The sequence below is a fragment of the Pistacia vera genome, unplaced genomic scaffold, assembly GCF_008641045.1.
Source record: "Pistacia vera cultivar Batoury unplaced genomic scaffold, PisVer_v2 Contig184, whole genome shotgun sequence".
NCBI lineage: Eukaryota > Viridiplantae > Streptophyta > Magnoliopsida > Sapindales > Anacardiaceae > Pistacia > Pistacia vera.
This window is the reverse complement of record NW_022195938.1, coordinates 1,068,809-1,089,073: the sequence shown is the minus strand read 5'-3', so window position 1 is coordinate 1,089,073 and position 20,265 is coordinate 1,068,809. Positions and strand designations below refer to the sequence as shown.

Sequence of the window (20,265 nt, the reverse complement as noted above, 5' to 3'; positions counted from 1 at the left end):
GGGGGTGATATAGTTTTGTTAAAGTGGTTGAATTTACACTGGGAGAGCGATTCAGATTTGTTTTTTCATTTATTTTGGCTGATTCTTATCTGGGTATGTTTCAAATTTTGATTATGAAGCTTTGCTTTTATGAATTTTGTAGATTTTGTTTATGTTCAGCTTTGTTTCGTCTGTTTGGTTGGTGAGAAAATGATTGAAAATTGATAATGGAATTCCTGTTTTTGCAAGTTGGTAATGTTGTTCGATTCAAATGTGTGTTCATAAAGTCCCAAATGATCAAATTAAAAGGCTCGAAATTTTTAGTGTTGTTCTTTCTATTTCTATTTTCATGAGTGTTGGTGAATCTTAGCCTTCACATATATTGTTTCTTTTATCTGTTTTTGTTTTCATTTGTGTGGTTTGGATGCATGTACTCGGATTTTATGATAGAGTTTTAGCCATCTTCGTATTTTTCTGCTTCAAAATTGATCTTTGATTAGGTTGAAACTCTGAGAAGAAGAAGAGAAAAAAGCAGCATCTAGCAAAAAGAGAAGCAAAGATGGGGAGATCGTGCTTTCCAAAATGTAGATTGGGAAGAATAATGGGTTGGCTTCAGATTGTGCTTGGAGGTCTTGTTATAATTGTAAGCCTATCGAGTCTCTTCAAGTTTTACTCAGCTGGATTTTTCATGCACAATGAAGATATATGCCGCCATTTTAATGGTGCCACGGAGGTATATGATGGGTTTGATATTAGGGCATTGAATGATAGAGTTGGGGAAGTACTAAATCGGATGGAAAGCCTGCAAGTTAAGCTTGAAAAAACTGTGCAACAAATGGAGAAGGAGAAAGATTTGGCTAAAACGAGTGTTACCAAATTGGTGTACAAGAAGTTTTTGGAGGAGGAAGTGATTAGGCCTCTTTATGCTGCTCATATTTCTCTTAGACAGATTCGGCTACCTAAGGCTGAAGGGATTAGAAACTCAACAATGAAAGAGGAGCCTTTGATTAATACTTTTGTGATAGAGGAGATTCGGAAGTATATAACCCCGAAAGAAAACAGAGTTGGGAAGGTTAATATATATGGAACAGAGAGGATATACAACACAATCGGCCATGTGTGTGTATTGATGAAGAAAGAATTGGAAGAATACATGGATTATGACATTGGATCTTATTGTAAAGATGATTGGAACGTTGCTCAAAAGCTCATGGTTAATGGATGTGATCCTTTGCCTCGAAGACGGTGCTTGACAAGGGCTTCTAAGGTCTACCAAAAGCCATATCCCATCAATGAATCTCTATGGAAACTGCCAGATGGTAGAAATGTAAGGTGGAGCAATTATCAGTGCAGGAACTTTGAGTGTTTGTCAAGCAAGAATCCTAAACGGGGTTATTCAAAGTGTACAGGATGCTTTGAAATGGACAAGGAGAAGCTTAAATGGGTCAACAACAGCTCACTTCCTGTAGATTTCCTGATCAGCGATGTTTTGGGAGTCAAGCCTGGGGAGATAAGAATTGGTCTGGACTTCGGTGTTGGCACAGGGACTTTCGCTGCCAGGATGAGAGAAAAAAATGTAACAATTGTCTCAACTGCCTTGAACCTTGGGGCTCCATTCAGCGAGATGATTGCACTTAGAGGTTTGATTCCTCTTTATGCAACATTGAATCAACGCCTTCCATTCTTCGACAACACAATGGACTTAATTCATACAACTGGATTCATGGATGGCTGGATTGATTTATTGTTAATGGATTACATCCTATTCGATTGGGACCGAATATTAAGGCCAGGAGGATTGTTATGGATAGACAGGTTCTTTTGCACTAGAAAGGATCTGGATGATTATATGTATATGTTTCTTCAGTTTAGATACAAGAAACACAAGTGGGCTATTGCTCCTAAATCCAAGGATGAAGTCTACCTTTCAGCATTGTTGGAGAAACCTCCAAGAGCAATCTGATCATAGTATGTTTTGTTTTTTCTTTTTCCTTTCATTGATCAAAAGTTATTGACTCGTATAACTTGCTCAGAACACTGAGAATGCATCTTTGTAAGAATAGTACTGCTGGAAAATTGTCCTCTTAATTTTAACTCTAAATCTGTCAATCTTTCTTTGCATAACGACCCTGTCATCTTACTCAATAAGAATAATATTATACTTCTGTACAAAACATTTTGTACAAATTAATGATACGAGTTCCTTTCTGTTTCGATAACTGAACATGGATGTGTGAAAGGTTCTGGTTACAACCCTCTTGCATTCGCATTTGAACCTGGACCTCTGCCAGTTGAGTTCATTACAGCTTGAGAACTTAGAATCTTTACATAGTCTATTCTTCTAGAGGAAAATCTAGGTAAGGAGGGATCCAAACTCTTGAGTTTTGAATTTGGAAAGCTGCATAAGTATGCTAAGAACAATCATCAATGTGTATATGGTTTGAAGACTTTAGAACTATGAAAATAATTTCACCAGTTTCTAAAAACAAATGATTCTTCTTCATTCTTAAATCATTTTCATTTTAGATTAGCTGCTTATTCTGATCGTATGATCCAAATATATCAGATATCTATGCCATCTAACATCATATAATATTTGTTGTTGGATTTGGCAAGGTACATCAGTATGCAAATACAAGAATCAAGAATGCTTCTCAGTAATTTGTGTATCTTTTGAAGACTTTGAGAGCTTTGAGATAATCTCCCAGTTTCTGAAACAAATGCTTGAATTATACTAAAAAATATTTCACAGAAATAACGTGAACATTAACACCGACCTTTATTATCAACTTATAATAAAGTTGTTTCATCGGAAATGCTCTCAACGCATAGTTTCAAACACTTCCGTACTAGTAGGTTATCAACCCAAGCTCGAGCTCTCTTTCTCTCTTTCTTTCTGCTTTAGTTGATAGGTCACTCCCAGTCACAGGATCCTCTTCAAAGCGTTGTTCATCTGGGCTCTCAGGTATTTCTCCATTTTCTGGTTGTCTCAAACAACCCAGTGAACGTGTTAGCTGCCTTTATTCAATACATGAATACTTCTCGTTCGTTTGTAACGGTAACTGTGAGAGTAGTATAGTAATGGGTTGCAGAGTTCTTTGTTGTTTTGAAGATAGAATTGAATTTTGTAACTATCTGCTGTGTAATTTAAGGAGATTGAGAGGATATAAACTGGGTAATTTGTTAAAGATACTGTAGCTCGAGCAAAATGAAAATGATTTTGATGCTCAAGATGAAGTGTTTACAACTTCTAAACTGGGTGAATATTTTTGTTGATCAAAACGTTTGATTATTGAAACATTTTCATAACTTGTGTTGTGATACTCGCAATGTGACAAATTCTGTAAGAGTAAAAACTGAATTTATAGATTATCATCTATTATTCTATAAAATGTGGAATAAACATTTACATACCTTTGTTCGGATATGATGTAATTCATGTTATTAGTGTTGAGTTATTCACTCAATTGACTTAATTTGCTTTCTAGGTTTTTTCCTCAAACTATCAATTGGGGAAACCAACCCCTAATTCGTAATCACCACTCAAAACCCTAAGNAGATAAAGAGACCCAAAGGGCAGAAATTCTTAGTTGATAGACCTAAGATGACCCGAAGGTTATCATAGACGTTACAAATTCCAATCACTGGTGATCAATGGATGTAGCATAAGAATTATGTTATTAAGTGGAATTTCAGGGCTTGTATAATCTTTTCCAAGATTTTTTAATTAAAGGAAAAACTAAACCCCATGTGAAGTGAATAGCCCAAAACACAGTAAGTCTCCAATAGTTTCAAAAATTACCTCTGTTTTTTGTTATTTTTAAGACCATGGGTATTCATATGTTTTGAATTAACAATAAAGGTTTTTATAGTCATCCTTATAACTAATTATTATGCATCATTTTCAATAAAAGAAAAATGAATATTATTTGAAACGTTTAAAATTAGTAAATATAATATTATATTGATATAAGAAGTTGTAGTTGTTAGGGGTGTTCAAAAAAATGCAAAAACAGAACCAAACCGATAACCAAACTGGAAAACTGATTAATCGAAAAAACGGTTCGGTTACAATTCAAAAAATTCAAAAAACAGAATTTTCGGTTCGATTACCGGTTCAGGAAAAAATAAAAAGCGGTTAACCGAAGCTGGTTTTATATATATATGTATATTATATTATATATTAAATAAAAAAATAATATTTTTAATGTATTGTTAGTAGTGGTCAATAAAAATGTATGAATATTTAATTTTTATTTGGATATGTATTATTTATATTTACAATTTAATTTAGGAAAAAAAATAATAAAAGTAAAAAAAGGGGAAAATCGGCTCAAAACCGGTTAACCGAAAAACCGATTTTCCGTCCAAACCAGTTCAGTTTCGGTTCGAAAATTTTTCCAAACCTAAAAACTGGTTTGGTTCAAAAAAGTGGTTAACCGCTTTTGAACACCTCTAGTAGTTGTGGGTAATAAGAAATGGTTTAGTAAGGGAAATGTTCTTAACAGACTAAATTAATTAGGCAAACATTGGATGCACATTGAGACCACAAGAATTTGAGAAATTTATAAAGGACTAGACTAAAGATGATGAATAAAATAATAGAGTAATACACTTACAAAGATCTCCATATAAAGTAATGTGGCAAAAGATGAATGAAATAATGAATATAATGAATTTGATTTTTTGTTTCACTCTTCAATTTATTTTTTGTCATCTCACGAGAATCTTTGTAAAATTTGTTTATAAATATAGTATTATTAAAAAGAGAGAACGACATTTTTTTCACTCAAGGTTTGGCGAAACGACACTTTCCCACCTTTCGTTAGGTTTTATTATATTTTCTGTTAATATTTGACTGAAAAGACAAAAAAACCCTCAAACATTTGATTTTATAAATTTTTTAATTAGCCAAAAAGTCAAATATTAAAAGTCAAAAAAGAAAAAATAGTTAGCCCCAACTAAAAAGGCAGGGGTAATGCTTAAAATTGTTTAAAGTTAAATGACCTTGGGTGCGTTTGGTTTAGTATTTTGGATAGGATTTTGGGGATAGTATTGGATAGTTGGATAGGGTTATAATTACGAGAATAGGATTTTCAGAATATGTGTTTGGTAGAGTATTTTGACCTTGATATTTGTGTTGAATATTTGATTAATATATTTGTTTATAAATAATTTATTAATATAATATTTTATTGTAGTTTGTTAAAATAATGTATTATTATATATATAAGTTATCAAGTTACATTTTAATAATACTAAATATTTTATTGGTAATTTTGGTATCCGTATATATTAAAAAAAAAAACCATATTAATTTCAAGTACTAACCCAACTGTTTAAAAAATCACATTAATACATATATGAAAAAAATACTAATTATCAACCCTTACAATCATTATTACACGTATACTCCATTAACAACTATGACATGGTCCACTATGCTGCCCACAGTGCATTCGTTATGTTATCCCGTACAGTCGTCATATTGTCTATAATACCTTGTTGCGGTTGACTCGGTCCTTCTCCGTTTCGGCCATATTCTGCCTCGTTTTGACGATCAAAATATACTTGCTCATTACCCGTACTAGTATTGGTTTGTTCGAAGATACGATCGTCCATATTGTACATTCTTATAAAATTATGAAGTACACAACATGCCATAACAATCTTCCCTTGTTTGTCCAACGGGTAATTGTTCATTCCATTTAGAATACGGAACCGTCTTTTCAAAACACCAAAGGTTCTCTCGATAACATTGCGGAGTGAAGCATGTCTATAATTAAACAACTCTTGTGGCCCCCTTCGATTACGGCGGTGATCAGAAATATAGTAAGCCACTTGCCTATAAGGGGTGAGGAATCCATCTCTATTTGGATAACCCGCATCAACCAAATAGTATTTCCCTGTAATAATATCAGACATTTTATTTGAATTACAGGGCCTCAACAGTGGACGTAATGCACTATAATATGTCAAGAAAATACTTATACCTGGTGGAGGATGTGGGAATCCAGAATTAGGATCATCAATAATTGAATTTAAAACTCTTGAATCATGCGCAGATCCTTCCCATCCAGTAACGACATAAGTGAACATCATGTTAAAGTCGCATACAGCCATTACATTCTGTGACATCGATCCTTTGCGATTCCGGTACCTATCGGCAAATTCACGTGGAACCGAAGCGTATACATGTGTGCCATCCATGGCTCCAATACAGTCCTATCATGAAAATTGAATTTTACTAATATTAACCTACTAAAAACATTAATAACACAATTAACTTCACTATCTACTAATAGCAAACATAATGAACTGGTACCTTAAAGAAAGGGTAATATTTTCTGTTGGCTGATATTTCCCATGGAACATCATTGAAGTCAGGTGGTCTGATAAACTCTGTCTTCAACTCACATATGGCGTCGCAAACTGCGGTAACATGTCTAGAAATCGTCTCACTCGAATGTTGGAAATCCTCCATCATCGTTCTGATTGTCTCGTTTTTTCCAACGATTGTTAAAAATATCATAACTTGTTCTTCCAAACTCGTCCTCCTAGTTGGTTGCAATTTGCCTTGATTGGACAAAATTTCACATAACAATGTAAAACAGTCTTTGTCCATGCGACACTTGTCATAGATCCTGTCATGATGACCGTTGAGTACCTCCAACATGTACTGATGACCAGTTAATACGGATGTATGTCGTGGTTCACGCGCACTTGCTTCTAACGCGGCAGCACCGCAGAGTGCAACGGCTATATCTGTCAGTATTTCTTCTTCGTCCCTCTCATCTGTAGCACGTTGTCTTCTTCCTGTATGGCTAGGCGACGCCATTTAAACCTACATATTTGCAAAACAGTTATCAACAATTATCAACAATTAATAGTTGTTGTACTACTTAGCAAAATATAACAATCAATATTTAATTGTAATGACAATCGAAAACGGTGTTTACACATGTAATATCACATAAATAAGTTCATAGAGTAGCGTTATAAATTTTAATTGTAATGACAACTGCCCACTGACGCGTACAAAATTGTTGCCAAACACTTATGAAATATAGTGACATCTACTTAGTATTGGGAAAGTTGTTATAAATCCAGTTAGCTTTTTCCTCCAGTGGAGTTTTACAAATATCTCCCGCCACCCTGGATTTTTATATAAGTACGTGACAACCGGCAGGTAAAACTGTGTCGGTACTTGCATGGCCGTCATGATGTCAATACAATTGCTTATGGAAAAAGGATCACATGGACCACTGGTGTTCTCTTCTTCCCTACCATCTGTACTGCGATTGCTAGCCCTCGATGCCATAGTCCGCTTCTCCGCAAGCTCACCCGTTAAGCTAAAAATGGCATCTGCAATTGAATGTCCTGGCCCCTTTCTATGCCTCCTACTTCTTGCTCTTCCATGGCCAGATGTGTTTGACCATTTTTCCCCTGTCGTCCGATCAGGATTAGGTTCAAAGTCGCTATCATCCAGGGGAACCGCGTCGGGATTGGAAAAACTAGAGGTCTGCACTGGTTGGGATGTAGATGTGTACGCATATCTTCCAGTGGCAGTTTGCTTCTCAAATATTATTTCATATAGCTCCTTGTGAAGAAGTCCCTTGTGGTAAAAGTGTTGCGCCAGTGGGTTTTGCTAGTAAGTTCAAAGAATAATATATTAATATTTAGCAATCCAAAAAAAATCTGTACATTTACAGTGTCATTGAATAATAATAGTTAAAAAATATGAAAATTTACCTTGACATATTCTTACCAAACCTCAACGGGACACGTTGGACTTTGTGACTCCTAATCCCACCCGAACCCCGTGTGTTGCAGCAATTTCTGCCATGCTTGATAAACCTTTCGCAGGCGAAAGAACTTAGAGGTTAATTGTGTCACGTTGAGTCTCCTGCCAGCCAGTGATGATATGTCGTCCAACATTTCCTGATAATCAACTGTTTTCATTGCAGTACCGTGCGAAGTTTTGGCCTGCTCAGATAACAGGACTAAAAATTTGTGGGTCATCTCAGCGGATCAGGCCACAGAATCACTCATCTAAGGACAGTACGGTGAGAGACAACCAACATTGGGGCACCATACGAATCACCAATCACATTACAAAATATAATACTCACATGTTAACGTAATCAACTAAACACATATAAAATTATACCTCGTTCGATCCGACACTACTTGAAGATGTCAATGCAGGGGAAGATACAGATACAGATACAGATACAGATACAGACAATGTCGACCAACAGGGTGTATGACGAACTCCAAGTCTAGAAAAACGTCGAAACTTTCGCCTCTGTTGCAAGTAATAATCAATCCTGCAACATCGAGACAAATTATGCTGACATCTGTGCATATGAGCGTAATTTCTGGTTACGATTAAAGAACGATGTCGAATCTACAGAACAAATAAATCAATTAGTGAAACCGGAATAAAATATTTGAGTCAACCAATTACAAAACGCATTATTAAAGTCCAAATTAAAAGGATTAATGAAAAAAAAATAGTATTAATACAAATTATTTCCAATAAAAAAATGAAAAAAATAGCGGCTCGGTGTCTTGAAAACAAATAGGTAACGGAAACTTACAAACTTGATTTGGATACGTCGTGGGTCTCTTTCCCTTCTCTGAGTCAGATAAACATCAAATACAATTAAAGGGATCCGTGTGTACACGAGATTAAAAAGCTGTCAAACAAAACAAAAAACTCAATTAAAACAAAAACCCAATTAAAACAATTCTGTGCCAATTGCCGAATAAAATAAAAATCCAATTAAAACAAAAACCCAATTAAAACAATTATGTGCCAATTGCCTAATAAAATAAAAACTCAATTAAAACAAAAACCCAATTAAAACAATATTTAATTGCCAAAAATACCCAATTAAAACAATTCCAAATAAAACAAAAACCCATCCATGCGTGTGCCCCACGAGAAATTAAAAAAAAATTCCAAATAAAACAAAAACCCATCCATTCACAATCCATTCATGCCAAACAAAGACAAAACGCAACTGCTTCCTCTTTTACACAGATATAAGGTGGGTTTGATAGAGATTAAGGTGTCGGTTTGATCCAGATCAGGGTGTGGATTTGCGACAGATCATGTCACGGTGACGATAGGTGCGTGGGTGCTCAGGGTGGGTTGGTTTGGGGTAGATGGGGTCACGGTGGGTGCGTGGGTGCTCGGGATGGATTAGTTTGGGGTAGATCGGGTCGCGATGGTGCGTGGGTGCTCGGGGTGGGTTGGTTTGGGTAGATCGGGTCGTGGTGGTGCGTGGGTGCTCGGGGTGGGTTGGTTTGGGGTAGATCGGGTAGCGGTGGTGCGTGTGTGCACGGGGTGGGTTGGTTTGGGGTAGATCAGGTCACGGTGACAGTGGGTGCGTGGGTGCTCGGGGTGGGTGGGTTTGGGGGTTCATAATGCTGGTACTGGAAACTAGAAAGTGAAATGGTGGTAATGCAAACTGGGAAGTGAAGCACTGAACCTAGTAATGGATTATTAGAAACTGAAATGGTGGTGATGGATACTAAGAAAGTGAAGAACTGAAAATGATAATGCCAGTTGAGAACTGAAGCACGAAGCTGGTGATGGATACTGAGAAACTGAAATGGTGAAGCAGTGAAGATGCAATGATACTGAGAAAGTGAAATGGTGAAGCAGTGAAGATGCAGTGATACTGAGAAAGAAGCAATGAAGATGCAGTGATACTGAGAAAGAAGCAGTGAAGATGCAGTGAAAAAAAATAAAAAACAAACTGTAACGGTCAAATGGTGAAGCAGTGAAGATGCAAGATACTGAGAAAGAAGTAGTAGCAGTGAAGATGCAGGATACTGAGAAAGAAGCAGTGAAGATGCAGTAAAAAAAAATTAAAAAAAAAACTGTAACGGTCAAATAGTTGTCAGGATTAAATTATTAGGATAGGATTCTGTAAATAATAAAACAAACAACATTTGCAAAATCCGGTCCAAAATACAGATAAAAATACTTAGCCAAACAGACCCCTTAATATTTATTTATTTTACAATGTCATCAATTTCTCATCACTATTATTCGATAATCTACCAAATTTATAATGTTTTTTATTTTTACTAATTAACATAGAAAATCAGTATTTATAATTAATTAAATAAACAAAGAAAAAAAATGTATTGTTATACTTGAACTAATAAATAATCGCGTAAAAACTTTCACTTAATTAAATTTTAATTTACAATAAACTAATTAAAAAAAAAACTATTTAAGGGTGTTTTCATATTTTTAATCAAATATTAACATAAAATGCTAACAGAACTTGATTAATAGTGGGAAAGTATAATTTTGAAACTTGATGGGTGGGAAAATCTCGTTCTCCCTGTTGAAAATAATATACGGTGACTATTAATGATTAAAGACGATGAGGGCTCATGGCTCATGCCATTAATGTCTATTCCAATGTTTTAAAACCCAACCCAGGGTGAAACCCGACAAAGCTTTCGGGTCCCGGGTTGACCGGTTTAATCGGTTTGACCACTGGTCAAACTAGTTGATAAAAACTTTTAAAATTAAGCAAATATACCCCTAAAAATTCGTTAAGTCCTTATTGGTTTGAAATTTATCAAACACACCCCAAATGCAAATCTACTGGCGACTGATTGGCTGCGATGACACCCCAGATGCAACCCCAATCGTCCCTTGAGCCCATTTTCATCAAAATATACCCAAGATCTGGCCGAAATAGGTTCGATTTCGGCCAGATCTCACCGACGTTAGCGTCGGCATTCCAGGCCAGATCTCATCGACGCCAGCGTCGAAAACCCTCCCTATCACCCAGGAATTACTCATCTTTTCCTCCCGACCAAAACACACCTCACCCCAACCCCGTTAACCTTGCCAATCGCCGGAAAAATCTCATTGTTGCCGTTGCCAATTTTGTTCGATTTCCGATTGATTTACTCATCGGAAATCAACTCCGTCGCCACCATTGCATTCACCAGCACTTTATCTTCAAAAGCTCCAACATTCAAGCCATCAATTGTTCGCCGATCATCCTCCTAAATCCCAGAGTTTTTGGTGAATAGGAAAAATATAAACTCGGCCCGTTAAAGCTTTCGGGTCCCGGTTCAACTGGCCAGGCCGGGTTTTAAAACATTAGTCTATTCAATCAAATGTAGTCCATGACAGCTGACACCCAAACAACATTGATGCAGTAACATCAGAGTCAGAATATATATTATATACTGTTTTATAAGTGGTAACGTTATCCCCATCAAAATAATTCTATTTTAAAAAAATATATACAAATTTTAAATATGATTTTTGCTCAATTTCCAACATCGCATCAAATGTCTAAAGTTATTAAGAAATAACAACTAATTTATTAAATAAACAAAGGATATAACGACAACTTGTGTTTCGATATGATTATCATACTTTCCTTTCAATTATCTTTCCTAACATACAAATCATTTTTTTTCTTCAATTTGGATATAAAGATCTATTTATCTAAGACTTTGTCACCTAAATAAAATATTCTATTCTATCTTTTGCTGGAATAGCCCAAAAATAAGTGTCCAAATTCCAAAAGTCTCGTTGGCGCTTTGTGACCAATTCCGAATCTAATAAAAATACATGTTTTTTAAAAGAAAAAAAAAAAAAATCTCCGTCCAAACCCACTTTGTGGGCGGTCACGTGAAAGAGCGGAGCAGTAATATGAATGGGGCGGAAACAGAATCGGGGCAGTTTGTTGCCATGGACGGAAGTTGAAAATAAGTGGCTTGACGAGCCTCCACTATTAAATTTTTCAAAGCTCAGAATAGTAAAGCCGGGTTCATAATTCAACTCCGTCCTGCATTTGTCACAAGACTGGAGTGAAACTACGTACCAAACGAGAAAAAAGTAATTGATGATAAACCCACGCGCAACATCGGTACATGAGGACACGAGAATATTTCACCGTCTACATCTGGGTGGCTGGGTGGGGTCTGCGCCAAATTGGACAACTCACTGTCAGTCCAATTGTACATGTTTCCGTGACGAGGAAAAAAAAAAGTTTTACACGCGCCATGCAGGTGACGAAAATGGCAGTTGACGAAGTGGTTCTTCTTATATACGCAAAATTGTGGAGTCAAGGGTGAGGAAACAGTATCAATAATAGAAAATGAAACCCTAGGCAGAAGCACGTGCAGAGCATCTGATGAAGAAGCACGCGGTGACGGTGATGGCGGTGGTTGTGTGAAAGTCCCACTGAAGTTATAGTATTTAGAGCCAGGGCATGTTAATGTTATAATAATACTAACCTCTCTCACTAACCTCATATGAAAATTTATGATTAGCTTAATTAAACGGGACTTATTATTGAACAGACGAGATTCATGTAAACTAACGAATTATGAGTTGACATATAGTATTAGTAAGAGAAAGTTAGTAAGAAGTATTAGAGATTGTAGTGTTACTCTTAATGTTACGGTTTGGGACGGTAACAGTGACTAGTTACTGACTATATGTGTGAAATGGAGACAACTGACTTTGAATTGAGAAAGGCAATGGTAATATGTGCCACGCATGTATTGCAAGCTATTCTTCGGTCTTTATAGAGGAGGAACACGCCAAGTCATCTTTCAACTTATGAGCCGCACTACTGGAATTATATATATATATATATATTGAACACGTGCGACTTTTAAAAAAAATTATGAAACACCACAGAAAGTGCTCCCAACACCTACACACAAATAAAGGTGGAAAAAGTATAATATAAAGACATACATTCAACATGTCAGTAAACGACAAACATAAAAGATGATAATTTAAAAGCAACCTAATTTATATCCTGTAAATAAATATTAAATATTAATGGTTAATTTAAAGTGATTATCGTAATTAAAATTTAATGGATGTTTAAATAAATCTTATTATTATTATTTTTAATAAAATATTAGTCCTGAGTCGTAAACGCACACCTTTCATGACTTAAAATTAGCTAGGGCTTTCTACACTAATGAATGGTCCCACGACGGCACCACCCAGAACTAATATAGCCCATTATAAAACTAAAGCCCCTTCAATTGAATCACATATTGTTATACAACATACAACACTTCCTCCTTTTATTAAATACGCCTCTCTCTCTCACACACTCTCTCTCTCTGCAAATACAACGCTACAGATTGCGATTCAAATGGCATCCACTTCTCTTTCTTTTCCTTCTCTGCAGCTTCAGTTCCATACTCCACAAAAAACATCATCATCAAAACCATACTCGCGTCGACTATCAATCCGTCCCATCACCGCCTCAGTTTCCGAGAAGCCATCTCTACAAGCACCACCGACCACGGTTTCACCATCTCAACAACCCACTCAACCTCCGATCCGAAAAATTCCAGGAAACTATGGTCTCCCTTTTATTGGTCCAATCAAAGACCGTCTTGACTATTTCTACAACCTTGGTAGAGAAGAGTTTTTCAAGTCAAAAATGCAGAAGTACCAGTCAACTGTGTTTCGAACCAACATGCCACCTGGCCCTTTCATCTCTCATCACCCGAACGTCGTCGCTTTGCTAGACGGTAAGAGCTTTCCGATTCTTTTTGACGTGACCAAAGTTGAAAAGAGAGATCTTTTCACTGGTACTTTCATGCCCTCAACCGAACTCACCGGTGGTTACCGTGTTTTGTCATATCTTGATCCCTCCGAACCAAATCATGGAAAACTTAAACAACTCCTCTTCTTTCAATTAAAGTCTAGCCGAGACAGGGTAATCCCAGAGTTTCACTCTACCTACACAGAGTTGTTTGAGACTCTTGAAAAAGATTTAGCCACCAAAGCTAAAGCCAGTTTCTCTGAAGCCAATGACCAAGCTGCCTTTAACTTCTTGGCACGATCCCTTTACGGTACAAACCCGGCTGATACTAAACTCGGCCTCGATGGCCCTACTATTATTCCTATATGGGTTCTCTTTCAACTCAGTCCAATACTCACTCTTGGCTTACCAAAGCTTTTAGAGGAACTGTCCATCCACACATTTCGTCTTCCTCCATTCCTGGTAAAAAAAAATTACCAGAGACTATATGATTTCTTCTACGAGTCATCAGGTACCATTCTTAACGAAGCAGAGAGGTTGGGCATCTCCAGAGAAGAAGCATGCCACAACCTGTTATTTGCCACTTGCTTTAATTCCTTTGGAGGAATGAAGTTTTTCTTTCCCAACGTGGTCAAATGGATTGGTCGAGCAGGGGTCAAACTCCACACGCAGTTGGCAGAAGAGATCAGATCAGTCGTCAGATCCAACGGTGGAAAAGTCACGATGGCCGCCATGGAACAGATGCCGTTGATGAAATCCGTCGTGTACGAGGCATTCCGCATCGAGCCTCCCGTACCGTTTCAGTACGGAATAGCCAAAAAGGATATGATCGTTTCAAGCCACGACGCATCGTTTGAAGTGAAAAAAGGAGAACTGTTATTCGGGTACCAACCGTTTGCAACAAAAGATCCGAAAATATTCGAGAGAGCAGAGGAGTTCGTGGCGGATAGGTTCGTTGGCGAAGGTGAGAAGTTGCTAAAGCACGTGCTATGGTCAAATGGACCGGAGACAGAGAAACCAACGGTGGGAAATAAACAGTGTGCTGGGAAAGATTTTGTGGTTCTGATTACCAGGCTTTTGGTGGTTGAATTGTTTCTCCGATATGATTCGTTTGAGATGGAAGTAGGAACGTCGGCACTGGGGTCTTCTGTCACAGTAACCTCACTGAAGAGAGCGAGCTTCTGAGTTGAAGGAGAATAAAGCAGTTATGTAGGGGTAATTTGGGAAAAAAGAGAGATGTTAATATGGTTGGGGGAGGGTTATAATGGTATTTCGTGGAGTTCAATTAATTAGCTTTGTTTTCAGTTGTGGATGTAGATATGATGATTGAGTAGTCAGTAGTTAATAATTTGGTTTGTTATTTTGATATAAAGTTTGTTGGGCGAAAAGCGCATTTACAAGAGTAGTCTCTTTCTGAATGAGTGGATGCAAATATTAATTCACTATGAAAATTATTTATTCTGATTTTTGCTTGTAAGAAATGTCTCTCATCAACTTAACATATTCTCCTTCTACTTATCAGTTCTCATGTACGTATAACTTATGCAAAAGTTGACAATATAACAAAAATGAAAACTTCTCTCTACTTATTTTGGCGGCTGAATTTTTCAGATTTACACCTCCTTTTCTTAATCCTATACTGGGACTTGGAGGAATGTTTTCAGCCCAAAAACATAGGAGGCCATTGGACCATTTTGTTCTCATTCAAATACAATACCATCTATTTATTTATTTCTTTTTTATTATTGGATGTATTCACACCAGCTTTAATTAATCATTTGAAGTCCTGGAATTATCAGTCTGGTAAAAATCCTAATAACTATCCCTATTAGTGTTTGGAGAGACTCGAAATTGAGGAGGAGCTCATGAAACTCCTTTTGTTCTTTTTATCATCAGGGCAATGCTGGTTCAATCCCATCTATTTTCTAATTTTTTCTTCTACCTCTTCTGCTCACAATCAACCAACCCAAAATCCCATCTCAGTTATTCATAAACATTAACGCTAGAATATTTAACTCTTCTCAGGATTATGCAGTACGATAATGTTTGATATCATGTATTCTAAGATGTTCTGGGTACAATTCTACTATAGTGACTGGTATTCAGATGAGTGGGTACTATTTGGCATTCTGTTCAATAATTGCAGTCAGATTCTCCCTATTTAATCTGAATATGGATTTAGTTAAGTTATTGAGCCCATTTAGATTTTGAATTATTCAATTTAATACTACTGAACTAATTTCTACTATAACATTTTCTTGTTTTTTGTGATCAGGGTGTTTGGATCAGTTTGTATACATCTTAACTATTCTTAGGGATCTATTGAACACCTTACAAACATTTCTACCATAACATTGCTCATCACTCATTGTGGTAATAGGAATAATAAACCTTTCTTTCTTTCTTTTTCTTAAACTGGGAAAATTCTAGAGAACTCTAAATTAATGTTATTTACCATCATGCGTTGTGGAAGAACCTATCGTTTCTGTATAAACAATATACTAAAAATGTCCAAAATAATGTTGAAATTAAGAAACTAGGGATCAAAGACGATCATCAGAAATCACTGAGCATCATCAAATACTTGTAACTCTGAAGAGCTCAAGGAGCCATGGTGAAGGGAGAAAACTGTTGCACTGCAATGCTGCATTGACAACACTAAATTAAAAAAATATGAACAGGAGATGAAGCCACTTCCCACCTTAATTAATTCAGTTCATCATTGAATTACAACATTACTTAGCAAACTATTTGATGAAGGTGAGCTTTGTTCACTTAACCAAGGATCTTGAACTGAAACAGGAGAATTTTCCTTCAATCCATCAATTATATCCACATTATTAGCTTCTGTGTGCAGCAGGAAAAAACCACCTCTACTCTCTATTCCACCTTTTTTAACAGAGAAACTTAGCGGCTTTTCGCTGATATTAGAAAAAGAAGAGCAAGGAGATGGCTCTGATGAAAAGCTGTACAAGTGATTTCTTCAGAAGATGCCCATCTACTCATCCTGATTTGCTCCAATTCAGCTGCTACCTCCATCATTGAAGGTCTCATGTCCCTGTGAAATGCAAGGCATCTGAATGCCAATTCAGCAACCTTATGAACCGAACAAAAGGTCCAAGCATCACTATGGGGCTCTAGAAATGGATCTATAATCTCGTCTAAACGCCCCTTCCCAATCCTATCAGAAGCAAAAGCAGCCAAATTAACTTCATTTTGAGGCCTAGAAAAGTCCACTACTTTCAAAGCTGTTATGATCTCAACAAGAACTACTCCAAAGCTATATACATCACTTTTGTCTGAAAGATGGAAATTCTGATGATACTGTGGATCAAGATATCCAGGAGTGCCTTGTGGTGCAGTGGAGATGTGGGAGATTTCAGTCTTACCAAGCCTAGATAAACCAAAATCTGCAACTTTGGACTTAAAGTTGTAATCCAAGAGTATGTTGCTAGACTTGATATCTCTGTGGTATATTGGAGGGTTGATAGCAGAATGAAGATGGGCTATGGCTTGTGCGGTTTCTGTGGCAATGGTGAGGCGAACTGGCCAGGCAAGTCCATCACCTCTTTCTCTTTGTAAATGTTGGCACAATGTTCCATTAGGCATGAATTCATAGACAAGGATTTGTTCACCATGTTCTATTGAACAACCTAAGAGGCGGACTAGATTCGGGTGGCTCACAGATGATAAGAGCTTGATCTCATTTACTACTTGCTCAATGCTGTCGGTATCTCTTTGTTTTATCCTTTTAATAGCAACCCATAAATCATTATTATGGAGCTTTCCTTGATAAACCGTGCCATAGGCCCCAGTTCCAAGCCTTTGCTTCTCAGAGAAACCGTTTGTGGCCTTCTCAATTTCTTTGTATGGATAGATGGGAATGCTGATGCCTGTAGCTTGAGATAGGCGGTGCTTTGTTCTGTTTCTGGTTTTTGAATAGGATCGCCTTCGAATAAAACAGCATACTACACCCAAACTTATAATCAAAGAAGCCCCGGCAACGCTACCTGAGAAAGAGAAACCATATTTAGCAGATGAAAATTCAAATTCCATTGTGTATTGAAATAAGACATGAGACCAATCTGATGTTATAAACCATTAATTCCTAACTGTTAGTTCGAGGCTATGAAAAAACTTAAAGAGAATTAATGACTGGCATTTTAACATGATACTTCCACCGATGTTAGAGTGAGCAATATATTAGAATAATTTCTGATGTTACAGAGATTAATACTCCAGGGTTTTAGCCCTACTAAATAACACTAGACTCCCAGTTATATGCAGAACATATATATTACTTGTGTCTTTCAGGATTAAATTGTCTTTATAGTGTTTCTGCTTAAATAGTCTTTTTGTTCTCTCTGTTTCTACCAACCTTGGAATCCATAATAGGTACAAAGGGGGCTTTGTTAAATGAAAAGCAACGAATTTAAAATGAAGAAAAAAAATTCTTTGGCGGTGTTGTTCAGTTGGTGAAAGGTAAGAAAATTAGGTACCTCCAATTAAAACAGCAGTTCTAATTTTTCCTCCGCATTGGCCAGAGATAAACTTTGCAGTGTTGCAGTCTGAAGAGGCTGTTTACATAACAAAATTACAAACAATCAAGGAATAGTCAAGTCATTTTCAGGTTAAGGAATAAGGATCGACTTTAAGCAGTGGATATAATTGTATTCCTTTTATTATATATTGATCAACGAGTTTAAGCAGTGGATATAATTGTATTTCTTAGGATGTAATGATCTGTTTAATCTCACTCAAAAGTGGTCATCCACACATATAACCAGACAATAAATTTGTCTATAAAACAACAGAATAATGATAGAAGGGTCCCCCATATGCATTAGGTGAAACTACCCATATGCATGTTCCTGTGTACATACTAAACTTGACTGATACTTGAATTATCTTTATCTTTTGCTCATACAAAACAAAATTCAAAAGAAAAGAAAATGAAGCTACCTCAAGAACATGATAACATTCCCCCTAGTGCTAATTGATTGAGTTGATTTCACCTTTTTTTAGCCTTTAACTCGAGATTAGCATGGCGGTTGAATGGCCAGAGGCCCACAGCGCACCATTTCTGGGTCCTGTTGGGGTCAACTAACTTTACTTTTTGCCTCGAAATAAGGCATTATAATCATTTAACACTTTCCGTTAAGAATTGCATTCAACTATTAGTCCACATATGTATCATTGCCGCGTGCCCCTTTTAATATGTAACTGTGCTACTTCCATACCATTATTTTACAAAGACTCGAGAAATGTTATGTACTTTCGTGTGAGTGGAGACTAGTCTGACTGGTAAAATGGAATCTAATGTTTTTATTATATCATTTCCATATCTTATAGAATCATAGATTATTTCATTAAAAATAATAAACTTAAGCAAAGTTGAATTGTGTGAAACTCTCTGTTCATGTGAGCCAATTAAGTTGGGACCTTAATTATCAACTGGCTTCAATTACGGTATGAAATCACACTCTTCATATATTTAATTAGTCACTAAATAAAATCACAAAATCAAGACTAAATTAACAAGATCAGGCAACGAATGAAACAACAAAATCCCTGGAAAACCAGAGAAGTACTGACCTTTATGGCAGCCTATGCCTGCATGATAGCCATCTCCTTGGAACCCTTGTTTACATTGGCATCGAAATCCTTGCCTTCCTCCGGGAGATAAAACCGGAGTACAATTTGCATCCTTGGAACAGTAGGACGATCCTTCTAGCCACCACCCCAGCTCCACAACCTGAATATCTAATGAAACTCCTGATATGGATGGCTCTGCTGATATGGACGACAAAAGATACTTGCACTGTCGCCTGGTAATATTATCATAATCAAGAAATCCATAATCTTTCTCTTCCGAATAGCAACTGATATTGCGGCTATCATTTGAGTCGCATTTAAATGAATGAAATTGAGTCTGCAGGTCAATTAATGAAGGTATTTCACATGTATTGACAGTGGAATTGCAGTCGTTTAAAAGTATGGCGTTTCTTGCTGTTGGGGCGTAGTTGTGGGTGAAGAGTTGGTGAAGGGTTTTGATTGAACGGATGCATGTGGGTTGGATGATAAGTTTTATGTTATCGCTGTTTATGGTTTGGACTGGAAACTCGCCTATAAAGATTTGACCTTTTGAGCTGCAATTCAGATGAATATGGCAACCGCTAGAGAATCCAAAAGGGTAGGAGACGAGGTTGTTGCCGCATGTTCTGTCACATTTTATAGATGCATGAACTGTGAGTACTGAAAACATATTCAAGATTCCCACAAAGAAGAGAATTTGTAGTTTTAGAGTCATGTTTCAATCTTAAAATAAAACTGAAACTGGTAGAGCGAAAGGAAGAAAATTTTAAGAAAGAAGAAGGAATTCAACTACGCTAAGGTTGAAGAAGTTGAAAGAGAATTTGAGAAAATGGAAATTTTATCGTACTTTATTGTTGCTGTTGAGTAGAACCACCATATCATACAAGGGCTTCGGCTTGGGAGGGAGAGAGAGAGAGAGGATTCATTTAGCGTGTGAAAGTTGGACTGCTACTTTTGGAAGATTGAAAATTTAATTGAGATTTTGTTACGTAAACGTAGTTAACATGGAGGGGTGTGAGTTTCAAGAGAAAGCGAGTGGGTATCTAACGTATTGACTGGTACGGATTTGAAAAAAAAAAAAAAAAAGATGAACAATGAAATCCATTAATGAAAGACTGAA

At 36.6% G+C, this 20,265-nt stretch overlaps 3 protein-coding genes across 3 annotated transcripts; 2 read left to right on the top strand and 1 right to left on the bottom strand.

The window, feature by feature from the left end:
• Positions 1-2,146, top strand: LOC116126856. Its single transcript, XM_031412535.1, has 2 exons — positions 1-93; positions 480-2,146. Exon 2 carries the CDS (start codon positions 539-541, stop codon positions 1,940-1,942), a length of 1,404 nt encoding a protein of 467 aa, XP_031268395.1. The 5' UTR covers positions 1-93; positions 480-538; the 3' UTR covers positions 1,943-2,146.
• Positions 2,147-13,040: 10,894 nt separating this feature from the next.
• LOC116126832 (allene oxide synthase 1, chloroplastic-like) lies at positions 13,041-15,014 on the top strand. Its single transcript, XM_031412504.1, has one exon. It carries the CDS (start codon positions 13,152-13,154, stop codon positions 14,733-14,735), a length of 1,584 nt encoding a protein of 527 aa, XP_031268364.1. The 5' UTR covers positions 13,041-13,151; the 3' UTR covers positions 14,736-15,014.
• Positions 15,015-16,010: 996 nt separating this feature from the next.
• LOC116126852 (wall-associated receptor kinase-like 14) lies at positions 16,011-20,265 on the bottom strand. The gene is given in 4 exon segments (XM_031412531.1): positions 16,011-16,514; positions 16,517-17,560; positions 18,050-18,127; positions 19,146-20,265. Coding segments are annotated over 4 exon segments (2,082 nt in total). The 5' UTR covers positions 19,861-20,265; the 3' UTR covers positions 16,011-16,269.